At 40.2% G+C, this 14387-nt stretch overlaps 2 protein-coding genes across 6 annotated transcripts; one reads left to right on the forward strand and one right to left on the reverse strand.

The window, feature by feature from the left end:
- Positions 1-216: 216 nt before the first annotated feature.
- On the forward strand, positions 217-11359 carry LOC119987331 (pentatricopeptide repeat-containing protein At5g67570, chloroplastic). 5 transcript variants are annotated; one of them, XR_005465436.1, is made up of 11 exons: positions 223-894; positions 976-1161; positions 1438-1519; positions 1604-1792; positions 1878-1991; positions 3115-3208; positions 3282-3439; positions 3606-4019; positions 9489-10078; positions 10151-10819; positions 11132-11359. XR_005465436.1 is itself a non-coding variant. In XM_038832217.1 (9 exons), exons 1-9 carry the CDS (start codon positions 323-325, stop codon positions 10236-10238), a joined length of 2559 nt encoding a protein of 852 aa, XP_038688145.1. In that variant the 5' UTR covers positions 225-322; the 3' UTR covers positions 10239-11359. The 5 variants fall into 5 exon arrangements, 1 of the variants encoding a protein (XP_038688145.1); XR_005465434.1 differs by having other exon boundaries at positions 225-894; positions 9489-11000; XR_005465432.1 differs by having other exon boundaries at positions 225-894; positions 9489-10819.
- Positions 11360-13486: 2127 nt separating this feature from the next.
- Positions 13487-14133, reverse strand: LOC119985650. The gene has a single exon (XM_038829948.1). The coding sequence runs from the start codon at positions 14109-14111 to the stop codon at positions 13614-13616; it is 498 nt and encodes a 165-aa protein (XP_038685876.1). The 5' UTR covers positions 14112-14133; the 3' UTR covers positions 13487-13613.
- Between the last annotated feature and the right edge of the window lie 254 nt (positions 14134-14387).

Below are 14387 nucleotides of genomic sequence, written 5' to 3' on the forward strand. Positions count from 1 at the left end.
CTCCGTTTTAGAGTTTAATTTTTTGAGCGGTATCGTTGGTGTTTCGAGGACGATATCATTAGTTTAAATGACGTGTTTGGTAGAGTTGATACCGTTAGCGGTATCGCTAGATCTTGAGCTGGGCTAAACACCCTCCCAAACAGGCATTATAAAGATATAACCCTGAATCATGTCATCGGAGAAAAATAATCTGGTGAGGGTTTGTTTCCCCAAAACACAAGTAAAGGAGGGCTTTGGATCTTATCTCTTTTAACAACTCTAAAAGTACCCGATGACATTAGGCCATTAGCTACAGAGAGCATCCACACATATCTACTTCCTCATGGAAGCGTCCTCTACAACGCCCACACCACCGCCCTTTCAGTTTCAGCCCGATACTGAGAAAATAAAGCAATACCTTCTCAAGAGGGGTGTCTACCCGATCCCCAAATTCGTTCGCAATATCTCCAAGAAACAAATCCAAAAGTATAATCGCACGCTTAGAAAACGACCCTCCCAAACGCAGTCTTCAATCCTCACCCAGTCCCAGAAACAAGCCCTCCCTGATGAGACCCATTTCAGAAATCTGAAGCGTGAGTATAGGCGCTTCACTAGAACAATAAGTCCGGAGGGCGGGAGCACTTACCTTGTTGGAAGCCCTTGGGTGAGGATTGAGAGATTGAGGTCTAGAGAGATTGCGAGCGAGACCATGGAGTTCAATGGGGAGAAGCTGAAGAAGGAGAATCTCAAGGAGTTGAGGGAGATGTTCGAAGAAGATTTAAGATGGGTTTTGGATGATGATATGGAGATGTTGGAGGGTATTGATTGCTATTACAGTAATGAGACGTGGGACTCGGTGAGACTGGGGCGGCGGCAACGTAGTGAGGCAGAGAGGATTCGATTTCTTGTTGACAGGTTTAAATTTTTCCGGTTTTTGGAATTTTGTTATTTCAATTTGCAGTTGGGTGTTATTTGGTCCGTGCTTTGGTGGTGTAGGTTGAGCCAGCTGAAGGTGACTGCGAGGGACTGGAAGTTGGTGAGGATGATGAAGCAGTCCGAGTTGAGGTTCAGTGAGGACCAGTTGCTTAAGATTTTGGAGGGACTTGGGGAGAAGAATAAGTGGCAACAAGCTTTAGCCGTTGTGGAAAGGGTTTATGAGAAGAAAAGGGAATATAGAAGCAGGTACGTTGGTTGTTTTCCTTTGTTTTTGTCTTGAATAATTGTGATGAATGACGGCTGTTATTTTGGGTAGGTGGTCAAGCTGGTTGAGCTGGTATTTTCTGTATTGTTGTCTATCATTTTTTTTTTCCTGAAATTCTACTGAATTTTCTTCGTTAGAATGAGGAATTGTTAAGTTTGTTTTGTATATTCAGTTAGCCGCAATTATTTACTTAAGAACCCTAACATTCTAATGATACTTCTTTCAGACTGTTAGAAAAATATGGATGCATTTTGTAGGTTTGTTTACACAAAACTATTGGCGGTTCTTGGTAAGGCAAGGAGGCCCCATGAAGCCCTCAGCATCTTTAACCTGATGCGTGTAATGAATCACTAATTCTCTTATCTTGCATGTTGAGTTTGCTTTTGCATATCTTTTTGTGGCTCTTACTCTTTACTCGTTCAGGGAGACTGCAACATTTATCCTGATATGGCTGCATATCACAGCATTGCTGTCACGCTTGGTCAGGCTGGTCTTCTGAAAGAACTGGTTGATGCAATTGAAACCATGAAGCAGAGACCTAAAAGAATAAGAAATATGTGTCTCAGAAACTGGGATCCAGTCCTGGAACCAGATGTAGTAGTCTTTAATGCAGTAAGAGATTATGACTGCACAGATTTTGAACATCTGTTACATGCTGTGATAATTACTTGATCATCTATTTCAAATCCTTTGCCAGGTATTGAATGCTTGTGTTTCATCCCATCAGTGGAAGGGGGTATCTTGGGTTTTTCAGCAGTTGAGAAAGAGTGGTCTGAAACCTGATGGAGCAACATACGGACTAGCAATGGAGGTAACTACCAAATCTTGTATCTATCAGCAATCAATATATCAAAAACTTGTCTTTGTCATTCAGGGACGTGACCGACTATTATCTAGATGTTGTGGCATAAGAAGTATATAAGTCTTCCGACTATTATCTAGATGTTGTGGCATAAGAAGTATATAAGTCTTCCGACTATTATCTAGATGTTGTGGCATAGGAAGTATATAAGTTTTCTGACTTATCTAGATGTTGTGGCATAAGAAGTATATGTGACAAAACAAATATATTTAAAATCCTTGTGCTATCCTTAATTGCCTAATTTGGCATTTCTTGTGCTTCTTGAAGGCGCTTCTAAAAGTTCAGCCTACAAATTTTTCGCAAGCTAGTTTTTAAATGCAAACCCCTTCCTACTTTCTAAAGCACCAAACAATAAGAAGTAGCTATTCATAAGTTGCTTTTCAATTTTTTTGCTGAACACCAATAACCACAAGAACAAGGAGAATGGTCATAAGAATGTGAAGAAGTACCTTAAAATTAGAAGTGTCAAACTCACTCATGGAATAAGCTCGTGGAAGCTGCTATTTTAAGTAGTCTCAATAAACACAATCAAAGCTAAACTAAGCCTAAGTTGTATTTCCAGAAATACATTGGATGGAATGGGAGGAACAGGACTTTCATTATGGTTTATAATTAAAATTTATGTGTTTATTCTTATGGTTTATAATTAAAATTTATGTGTGGGAATAAACTCAGAGGGAGTCATCATGACAGAGATATGTATATATAAACTGTCAAATGAAGCAAAATAAAATTCGTCTTTTGCACTCAAAATATTTTTAAAAATCCCTTTTGTTCCTTTTGAATCATATGCTATGCAGAGAATTTCCACTTACATCAGTATGTGATGCTGTTGGGACCTCACATAATCATAATATACAGATGATTACCATTCATTTTTTAAGGAAAAAAAAAACCAGAACTTATGAAGATAGTATAATTGGTTGTAAATGAGTTCTAAGGCTTCTGTGGTTGCTCTAGTTCGCAGGGAAATATAAGTTGAGTCTCCATTTGAAAGAAAATCGTTGCATAAAATTGTTCTTCATAAGAGTTATATTTCATTTGAAATCTGACAGGCAGTGTTTATTGAAAGGTGATGCTGCAATCTGGAAAGTATGACCTTGTCCATGAGTACTTCAGGAAAATGACGAAAAAAGGAGAAGCTCCAAAAGCCGTTACTTACAAAGGTAGTCTTATCTTCTCTTTATCTGGTAACAGTTGCTGATGTTTCCGTGCTCATGGATCTCGGTAATTCTCCAGTTCTTGTCAGAGCTTTTTGGGAGGAAGGCAAAGTCAATGAAGCCGTGGAAGCAGTGAGAGAGATGGAAGAAAGAGGGGTGGTTGGAACTGCAGGTGTATATTATGAGCTAGCTTGCTGCCTTTGCTACAGTGGAAGGTGGCAAGTTGCTATAAAAGAGGTGCATATTTTTTTTGGGAATCTGAATCTATTCTATCTTGATTTGAATATCTTATCTATGATCCTTTTCATTTTGGTATTTTGTGCTTTTGCAACTTCATTGGCCATCCTGTGGCAAATATTTAAAGTGGCTCGGGAAACTTCATTTTTAAGTAACATGCCTACAGGTTGAGAAGATTAAAAAACTTCCTCATAGTAGACCTTTGGTGGTTGCCTACACTGGCATGATACACTCTTCGATGGATGGAGGATATGTTGATCATTGCATTTCTATTTTTGAGCACATGAAAGACCATTGTGCCCCTAACATTGGTACCATAAATGCGATGCTGAAAGTATATGGACGGAATGATATGTTTTCCGAAGCTAAGGCGTTGTTTGAGGAAATCAAGTGTGCCAGTGATGGCGCTAATACCTTAATACCTGATGATTGCACATACACACAAATGCTTGAGGCATCAGCTAGTGCGGCTCAATGGGAATACTTTGACTATGTGTACAGGGAGATGGCTCTCTCTGGATATCAGTTGGGTCAGAGTAAATATGCAAGACTACTTGTGGAAGCAACTAGAGCCGGCAAGGTCAGTTGAACAATATGATCTTTGTTTTAATTTTTTACTATTTTTTTGTCTAACACTGTTGGTCTGTAGTCTGTTCTACTTTTAGTTACCATATATGATGATTTTTTTGGGGATGTAAAAGAGATTTATCAAGGCACAAAGGGTGTGCAACTCAAGGATAACGGAAGGCTAGATTATTGGTCTCAAAAACAATGTACAAAGCAAAGAGAGCCAAGATTAAATAGCTAAACTATACTTGTGAAAGCGTTTATGGAAGATTCTTGGCTATTTAAAATCCTGTTGCTACGCAACTTCGAACCCTAAAAGAATGGCTCTTACTAAGAGACTAAGAACATCTGTACCAATTTCCCTTAAACATATTCCTTAAAATACAGTCAAAATCTCATTGTTATCTATTTTACAGATTCTCTATCCAATAAACACTACATCAGATTACCTATCATATTCTCTACTTCATTAAAATAATAATTTTTTCTCTCCTATTTATTTCAATTACTAAAAAATAAATTTCTCTCTCCCAACCCCAATTTTGCAATTTACTCAAGATCATTATTAATGAGGAGAATATTCAAACATAGATACCCACGAAAATTAACCCAAATGAAAGAGCACTCTTGAGTAAAAAGAATCATCCTTCTTCACCTAGAGGAAGAGGAGCAGAAGATTCCAATGGGGGTGGTCGGATAGGTGCAAGACCACCCAGAACTGAATGAATCTGTGACCGCAACAACGAAATCAAGAACAAATGTTCAAATGGAATGAAGGGATGAGAGAGATTCGCAGAAGAGAGAGATGTCAGAGGAGTCGCCTAGATGTAACTAAACAGTGGTTACCTAGATGTACGGAATCAACGTAGCAATTACCTACGCATGTTCTCCAAAATAGGGAAAGAAACATGTTTATGTAATCTGATGTGGATGCCCTAATACTAAAGTCAGTTGAGACATAAGCATCAATTTTATTGGTAATCAAGGGTATGAAAGTAGAATTTAAAACTTCAAGAAAGCCTGTGCTGTTATAGAATTCAGTAAAGAAGTTCAGATCGTCTCCCTTCACCATGTTCTTGAAACACCCCATAGTAAAGCCAGCCAAGCCAGGTGCTTTTTCTCCATTTAAGTTATCAATAACAGCTTTGACCTCCTATTCCTCAAAAGGAGTTTCGATCCACACAGCTTCATCTTGCTAATAGCAGATACGGGTAAAATCATCAATGGAGGGTCTCGATGTGGTGCTTTCCTGAGGGTTTAGGGCTCTTTGTGTCTTCATCTTGGCGAAAGGGTGTAGGGTCCCTGATAGAGAAGGAGAAACACATCACTCAGTACCTAAGGCCCAACCCATCTACTAGCGCATAGCCTGGCCCAAACCATACGGCCCATGTGCTGGCAGGGGTTGTACTTGAGGCCCAGTTTAGGCTGAAAACCCCAGGTACTAAGGAGAGGTACTACCTCCCATCTATATACAACACTTCCTCCCCACTCACTACCGATGTGGGACTCTATCAATACCCACCCCTTCAAGACCAACGTCCACGTTGGTCTAGCACCTTGGCATACCATGGTAGAGTACTTAGACTCAGGACTCGGGACCCTTCCCTATCCCTATCCTTTCAGCCCCATATGACAGAACACCAAGGCCGGCCACCCCGCGGACGCGGCCCCAAGGGCCGGGGGCACGAGGCCCATGAATACCAGAACTCCCCACAGGGCAGGAACGAGGGCTCCGATACCATTGATAGAGAAGGAGGAACACTTCACTCAGTACCTAAGGCCCAACTCATCTATCAGCCTATAGCATGGCCTAAACCATACGGCCCATGTGCTGGCAGGGGTTGTACCTGAGGCCCAGTTTAGGATGAAAACTCCAGGTAATAAGGAGATGTACTACCTCCCATCTATATACAACACTTCCTCCCCACTCATTACCGATGTGAGACTATCAATGGTATCGGAGTCCTCGTTCCTGCCTTGTGGGGAGCTCTGGTATTCACGGGCCTAGTGCCCCTGGCCCTTGGGGCCCCGTTCGCGGAGTGGCCGGCCTTGATGTTTTGTTATATGGGGCTAAAAGGATAGGGAAGAGTCCCGAGTCCTGAGTCTGAGTACTCTGCCATGGTAGGCCAAGGTGCTCGACCAAAGTGGACGTTGGTCTTGAAGGGGTGGGTATTGATAGAGTCCCACATCGGTAGTGAGTGAGTGGGGAGGAAGTGTTGTATATAGATGGGAGGTAGTACCTCTCCTTAGTACTTGAGGTTTTCAGACTAACCTGGGCCTCAGGTACAACCCCTGCCAGCACATGGGCCGTATTGATAGAGTCCCACATCGGTAGTGAGTGGGGAGGGAGTGTTGTATATAGATGGGAGGTAGTACCTCTTCTTAGTATCTGGGGTTTTCAGCCTAAACTGGGCCTTAGGTACAACCCCTGCCAGCACATGGGCCGTATGGTTTGGGCCAGGCTATGGGTTGGGCCTTAGGTACTGAGTGATGTGTTCCTCCTTCTCTATTAGTGGTATCGGAGCCCTCGTTCCTGCCCTGTGGGGAGCTCTGATATTCATGGGCCTTGTGCCCCTGGCCCTTGGGGCCGCGTCCGCGGAGTGGCTGGTCTTAGTGTTCTGTTATATGGGGCTGAAAGGATAGGGATAGGGAATGATCCCGAGTCCTGAGTCTGAGTACTCTGCCATGGTAGGCCAAGGTGCTCGACCAACGTGGACGTTGGTCTTGAAGGGGTGGGTATTGATAGAGTCCCACATCGGTAGTGAGTGGGGAGGAAGTGCTTCTGTTATATGGGGCTGAAAGGATAGGGATAGGGAAGGGTCCCGAGTCCTGAGTCTGAGTACTCTGCCATGGTAGGGCAAGGTGCTCGACCAACGTGGACGTTGGTCTTGAAGGGGTGGGTATTGATAGAGTCCCACATCGGTAGTGAGTGGGGAGGAAGTGCTGTATATATGTGGGAGGTAGTACCTCTCCTTAGTACCTGGGGTTTTCAGCCTAAACTGGGCCTCAGGTACAACCTCTGCCAGCACATGAGCCATATGGTTTGGGCCAGGCTATGGGCTGGTAGATGGGTTGGGCCTTAGGTACTGAGTGATGTGTTCCTCCTTCTCTATCAGCCCCATTTTAAAGATCCCCTTAACAGGATGGGGTTGTGATCACATGCAGGTCGAGGGAGGAGGGACCAGTCACTTTTTTTTTTTGAGAGCACAGGATAAACTTTATGACAGACCACTATGAAAGAAAACCCAAGAAGTCAAAATAGAGTTTAGGCTAACAAACAAAATTAAAATAAAAAAAATACTCATGAAGAAATACAGAGACTAGAACAAGACATGACCAAAGAGAGAGAGAAAAAAATGAACTAATGTCCACATTGAAAACATATATGAAGTTATACCTACAAGATTCCAAACAGTATCCCATAAATGCCTAGACCAAGAGCGATGAAGCAAGATATGGGGAATGGATTCCTACTTCCTAGTCCGTTTTGCATAGAGTGCAACCATTAGCCAAATTATACCTCTTTTTCTAAGATTGTCCATTTTGGAAAACCAGCAAATCTTATCTTTCATATTGAGGTCACTCTTCTCATATAAATCAATTCCCAAAAGTTTAAGGATGGTTTCCATTTGCCAATCTTGAGCTGCCCTATCAAGGAGAATATTCCAGTTGTGCCCCATTTGAGGAAAAATTACCAAGTCTTTGATGGAAGCTTCCTTTTTGGCTAGCAAAGCTGTAAAGATTTGGGAAACTCTACTTAGGGAAGGAGTCACCAACCCATGTGTAATCCCAAAACCTTTTATGCTTTCCATTCCCAACTTTGAAGTTTGATTTTATTTTTATTTGTATGAATGGAATTTTTTTATTAAAAGGCACCAAGAAGGTGCGAACAGAGGCCACAATGAGTCTGAGATTAGAGAGCATATGCATCATTGTTATAGCAGTCTTCCCATATTTTTCTGACGTATTTACAAACCCAAAGCGATACAGCCATAGGCTTCCCTTGATGGATTTGTAGTCCAGCCATGCTCAGATAAACCATATTGGGTCATGTTGGCAGCACTCCATAATTGATCCTCCGTTATCCTTTTTTAAATTTGATGGTGTTCCGGTTAACCAAATGAAACTACTTTCTATTATCTGTGGAATCAGCCCAAATTAACATGCATGGAATGGCTTTAAGTTTATGAACTACAGAGATGGGCATGGGAAACAATGACATTGGGTAGACAGGTACATTTGATGGCAACTCCTATTCCTTTCTCTGGCTGAGATGATTCTTGCGACTTCAATCATTCCTTATTTGAATCCAGTCTATCGCACGCACTTGACGCAGCACATATAACTATTTTTTTCATCTCGCTGCACAAGACTCTCGTAGTTCAAGGCCAAAGAAGCTAACTTGAATTGGATCTTCGTCGCCTTCCATCCCATCTTTTTTAAATGAAAATTGTCCATGGTTGACACCGTAACTTTCAGTAATTGACCACAACTTTCCATGTTGATTTTATTGAAGAAGGAAAACCCATTTTTGTCATTCATTTTGTGGTTTTACCTAAGGGATTTTAGATTTTTCCTCTTCAGGTGGCCCAGTGATAGAGTTGGAGGGGTGCAACTTAGATGTCATCATGTCATAGGTTCAATTTTGAAAAGATGAAAATAGCCTATCCACATATTATGTGGGGATAAGATTTGCGTACATTTTGTCTATCCCCGACCCTGCTCACTGCAAGAGCTTTGTGTATGAGAGTTGTTTTTTCCTGACGGTTGCCAATTCTTTTACAGTTTACTTTCCTATTGATAAGATTGAATAACTTTGTAGTTCTGGGTTTTTTCAGGCAATGATAAATCCTCTTTGGTTATTCTGTTGTTCCGATTTATGCCAGGGTCTTTATGGTGGGGTTGTGGCCAATGGAGACAGTGGGTGCTTGCCCAAAAAATTATGACAATGGGTTGCATCCTTGTTGGTTCATTTTTCTGGTGTTGGATAGGTGCAGTGATTAGGTAGGGATTTGGTGGGTCTCTGGAGAAAAGAAGGGGTGTTGGAAGTGGAACCTAGTTGTCTGTGGGTGGTGGCTGTCCATGAATGCGTTCAGTGATGCATGCATATGTCGGGTATTGATCGACTGGCAGAGATGGAAGTGTGGGAGGATGGGGCTGGTGGTGGGTGAGGCGGTTTTTATAACATTTCATAGGAAAATGTCAAAAACTAATAATCGTGAACCCGGACAATCATTGACAAGAATCAGAATGCAGCAAACATCTCTGTGTTTCTCCTACGGAGACTATGGAAGATGGACCCTTAATTGCGATCTCTTTGTGACATGTGTATGGCGGTGATTACTGATAAGAAGATGGAGACCCAAAAGGAGATTGATGGAATTGATAAAAAAAAACTGACTTGTATATCAGTATATATGTCCTGGATATGATAATTATGCACAACTAATCACTCTATTTGTTTTATGTGCTCTTAATGCAGTGGCATCTTCTGGAGCACGCATTTGATACAATTCTGGAAGATGGTGAAATTCCCAATCAATTGCTCTTTACCAAAATGGTAATTCAAGCTGTAGCTCAACATAACTATGAGAAAGCCATCTCCTTGGTTGGCGCTATGGCGCATGCCCCATATCAACTCAGTGAAATGCAGTGGACAGACATTCTTGAGGGGAGCAGAAACATAATTGGTCCAGATGGCTTTGTGAAATTGTTGGATGCTCTTTTAGATTGCGATGCACAGTCAGAAATGACTGTCGTAAATTTGTTGAGATCATTACAAAAGCTTTGTGCATCTGACACACCAATGGACTTGTCGAGTTCCCCTGCCTATGATGCTGAAGACGGTGATGAATCATCCTTGGACTTCAAAAATGGTTGTATCAATGATGATGATGATCGAAGAGTATATGTGCCGAATGCTTCTCTAAATGTGATGGGCGGAAAGCATGATTGTGGCAGAGAAGGAAGAACTACCCAATGCACGAACGCAAAAGCTTGTGTTGATGATGTTGCATCCAGTGAATCCCATAAAGGTTCAGATGGGGAGCCATCTGTGTCCATCGCAAATGGGTACGTGGAAAATGATGATGAGATAGAAATCGATTCACATATAACCCAGTTTGATGATTCTCAAATATTCAGCTTGCCTTCAGCAAACCAGATACTGGATGCTTGGAAGGAAAGCCGGAAACAGGATGGACTCTTTCCCTTTCGACTTGGCCAAAAGTGACTGCTACTAATTGCTAGCTAAGACCACCTGTCTGTAGCATAATCGGATTACCTTCTATTTATTGATTGGGCACTATCAGTCATAAGTTCGTTTGGTGGGCCATTATTTGAATCAACATTTCCTCATTTGAATCTTTGCTTTGGTAGGAAGGCAGTATTTTGATTATATATTGATTATATTATCTAAAATTGGAAGATTTCAGGCCTTCCTGTGGCGACTTCTGCACAATTTTCCTACTCGCGACTGTATCCTTCATTTGGGATGAAGGAGGGTCGTTGGATTTGTTGGTAGATTATCATCGTGCGGTTGTTTTAGGCGCTGCCGTTATGTTGTCGTTAGCGTTGTGTATACTCCTTTGCTGTTTGCTGTGTTAACGTCGTTTTCCATTCGTCTTCCTGCAAAGACAATTCAACCAGTTGTTGCTTTACCCTCTTCAAGATTTTTCTAGAACCTGAGCTGGCAACTATAGTTCATGCACCTGCTGGCTGCTGATGCCAGGGTGCTCACCTCATCAGTTTCGTGGTCTTCCTTCATAAGCTTACTCACATCCACAATTTCGTTGTCTTTGTCCTTATCATCAGGTTTGTGGTGAACTTCCTAATTTGATTCTCTGTATGTTATGGGTGATTGGCGGATTTGGCTGTTGTTTTCTCTTATTGATTACGGTCATTCATATACACTTGAACTTCTGAATTGTTCATGGTTGTTGTTCTCTGCTTCTGTGATTGTTTCGCATCTTTTTGGGTGTTTCGCATCTTATGAGTAAGTTTTAGAGAGATGGCATATATGGTGGATATAGTTTAAATTTCTTTTTTCTCACTGACAATATGATCCTCATGCTGAATATTGTATCTTTGAATTCCCTTTATTAATGTTCGTATTTTGTTCTTCAGGCATATGTATAACAACTACAGAGCAGTCGACTGAAACTGGCCCAATGAGTGGAAATGGTAAGAACTTTTTTCCTCTCTTTTATGCAACCCTCTCTCTCGGCCTCCTCTTCATACAGTTGTTTTGTTAAAAAATCATTGAAGTATATTCTGATGAATTTATGTTAATGCTGTTGAAAGTTGAAATAGGTCCTGAAAACCAATGGTATCAATAATTTTTGTTCTGTTGCAGTCTTTTATGTTCTCAACTCTATAATCGATTTTTGCTGTCTCTTAAACATGAACTTTGGAGTTCGTGATTTTGCTAGAATACTCTCTGTTTCTTTACCAAAATTCTGCAACTAGCTGAATTAATCCTGGGAAACCAATAAAGTATCAGAATTAAACTTGGAAAAGTAGGATAATTAAATGGAGATGCGTTATAGAGACACTAGCGGTCGTTACCCTGTAACTGAAAGTTTTGTGGACTTTGTAGATTTCAAACATTACAATCATGTATGGTTGAGATTTTAAGAAATTTTGGTGGGAATAACTATAAGATTCCACATATGAGCAAGAAAAAATTGATTAGAAATGGGCAATTACCAATTTGTATTGAGTGTGACTTACAAATTTTGAATAATGCAAGGGAAGCTACTCTTGAAATACAAGGAACTCAAGAAACTCAATAATGAAGGCTATTTGTAAAAGCTTTGTTGTAAAGATTATGTTGCTAGTCATTTTGTAAGGAGTTTTTTGTTTCTTTCTTGTTTATTAATGGTCAAGGTTTTTTTTTTTTAAAAAAAAATTTACATTCATACATGTTCTTTGCAAATGAGAACAACAGTTCCATTCGTTTACAAGTTTCTTTGTCATACGGCTCTTGGAATTAACTTTAATAACGGTTTTATACGTTATCTAGCAATGATAATATTAAAATCACATTCAGGAAACAACATGAAATGATAACAAGATTAAATCCATATATGAGATTATAAATTTTAAAAGAAAAAAAAACTTACAACGAGAGAACAAGCTTGCAAATGAGCTATTGATTGAGTGGCAATGACTTTGCATGTCCATGACTTTAGGTCATGAGTTCTAGTCTCACCTCTTCCTGAATATTTATAAAGAGGTGTGTGGGTTTGGTTTGTCCTTGCGTGGGTTTGGTTTGTGCCCCTGCGTGGGTTTGGTTTGTGCTTCGTGTGTGGGACCTGATGACACTTGTACTTTCCTAAGTTTGATCTGGTAGTGTGTCGTATATTGTATATGTATTTGTACTCAAAAAAAAAAAAAAAAAAAGAGAACAAGTTTGCCATTTTAAATCAATAGAATTTGGGTAAAAAAAATTTCAACATTTGGGAAACAAGAAGTTGGTGTTCTTGAGCTTTAGAGACATAACCGTCTTCTTTCGATGGAAGATTCAAGTTGAGCCATGGCCTCGCCTTCTTGTTCAAATAACGATCCATATTGTTCAAGTCATGATCCATGATGATTGTTTTATGTGAATGAGTTCTTAGTTATAGTTAATTGTAGAGTGACTTGATTTCTTAGTCATAATTAATTCTAGAGGGACTTTTAGTAATACGAGAGTATTTATATTCTTGAAAATACTAGAGTAGTTAGATTATTGAGGTTATGGAAAAGTGTATTTGTTTATTAAATTGCATATTAAATAAGGGTATATTAATAAACTACTGAATTTAACTTTCTCCTAATAAGAGAAGTCCTAATAAGAGAAGTGGTCTATAATTTGGGACATCTCAAAATAGAAAGGTGGCCTATCAAATAGAGATGAAGGGAGTATATCAGCATTTGTCAATCATGTCACGTGTGGCTCAATTGGCTAACCTATAAACTGGAACACGCATTGCTCGGGAGTTCCCAAAATTAGTTCTCGAGGAGTTCCCACAATTAGTTCGAAGTTCACCCTCCCAAAATTCAACCAAACATTGTGATTCTCACCCTCAAAACCGCAAGAAAATGCCTGCTTTGAAAGTCACGAATATACAATTTCCTTTTTTATTTTCAATAATTTAGTGAAAAATTAGCACCAAATATGATCCGCTTCTAGGCTTCTAGCTTGGCGGTGAACTATTCACTCCCAAACCAGGGGACCCTATGGTTCTCTCCCTCCAACCTGGTGAAACACCGTCGTATATACCTGCTAGGCATGTTTAATGCCTTTTGACAAATGTGCATTTACTGTGATTTTAAAAGCTTATCCTCTCTAGTCCATCCTTTTTTATCAAAGGAAACGCTCCATCAGGGATGTAGCTAGGGCTCTGATAATCATTTCATCTTTAAATCTGTAATGGATTTTTTTTGACGATCGAGGACCCGACAACAATTTGCCAATATATAACACGTTGTTTCCAATCTTCGAAGTTTATAATAAAAAGAACTTGATCAACCAAAGTTTTGTGAAAATTAAAACCAAACCTACCTGCCATATTAAGTTTGACAAACAAAAAGACAACCAAATTAATTAAGGTTCATATATCAATCAAGGCAGTACTCCAATTTTCCTGGAAACAGCAGAGCTCCTGCTTCTTTGGAACACACCTGTGTTAACCTTGACATGTTCATCATCTCCAAAGTCCATGGACTTGTCCTCGTCAATCCTTGCAACAAAGACACTGCGACTCCTTGGCATGTTATTGTTGATCATGTTAGGTTGCTTTCTTATTATTGTACTAGTCTGCTGTCTTCTTAGAAGATCCAATTCAACCTTGTCTCCTAAACTCCTTGTAGAAGCAGCCCTAATAAGCTCCTTAAAATCATCATCTTTTCTACTGCTGCTTGATTTGGTGGAGCTGACGCTGAAACTCCTGGGTAAAGTATTCATGGCTTGGGCAGTCGGGCACCCCATGATCGTGTCATGACTAATCCTGTCCGAGCATTCGATTAGGCTGTTGACGTACAAGTCCCTGAGCTTGATTAGAACTCTAATGGGTGCCTTCACTAATTTGGTCAGTTTGCTCCCCTTCTTGGTGCTTGCCATATCTGTTAATAAAGCTTGATTAATTTCCAATGCCCAAAGTTTACTGCTTTGGCTTTGTGATTTGCGATGTATAGACTATAGACACAAATATATAGGAAAGAAAAAAATCAAAATTGATCGGGTAAGGTTGGATAAGGTACGCTTATTAGACGAATAAACAATGTCAGTGATGATTCGTCATTAATGACACGGAAAGGTGGAGTATATTGCTTTCAAGTTTTGTTAGAGTGTGGGTCATATCCACCAATCCAAATTTATTGGAGACTCGTGACTTTT

Source organism: Tripterygium wilfordii, chromosome 3 (genome assembly GCF_013401445.1).
Source record: "Tripterygium wilfordii isolate XIE 37 chromosome 3, ASM1340144v1, whole genome shotgun sequence".
Taxonomy (NCBI): domain Eukaryota; kingdom Viridiplantae; phylum Streptophyta; class Magnoliopsida; order Celastrales; family Celastraceae; genus Tripterygium; species Tripterygium wilfordii.

Bases quoted from the DNA above. Each gene is read 5' to 3' on its own strand.
- LOC119987331 (XM_038832217.1), top strand. From the start codon at position 323: ATGGAAGCGTCCTCTACAACGCCCACACCACCGCCCTTTCAGTTTCAG. The intron at 1,992-3,114 runs GTAACTACCAAA...GTTTATTGAAAG, and splicing joins CATACGGACTAGCAATGGAG to GTGATGCTGCAATCTGGAAA. The intron at 3,440-3,605 runs GTGCATATTTTT...ACATGCCTACAG, and splicing joins GGCAAGTTGCTATAAAAGAG to GTTGAGAAGATTAAAAAACT.
- LOC119985650 (XM_038829948.1), bottom strand. From the start codon at position 14,111: ATGGCAAGCACCAAGAAGGGGAGCAAACTGACCAAATTAGTGAAGGCA.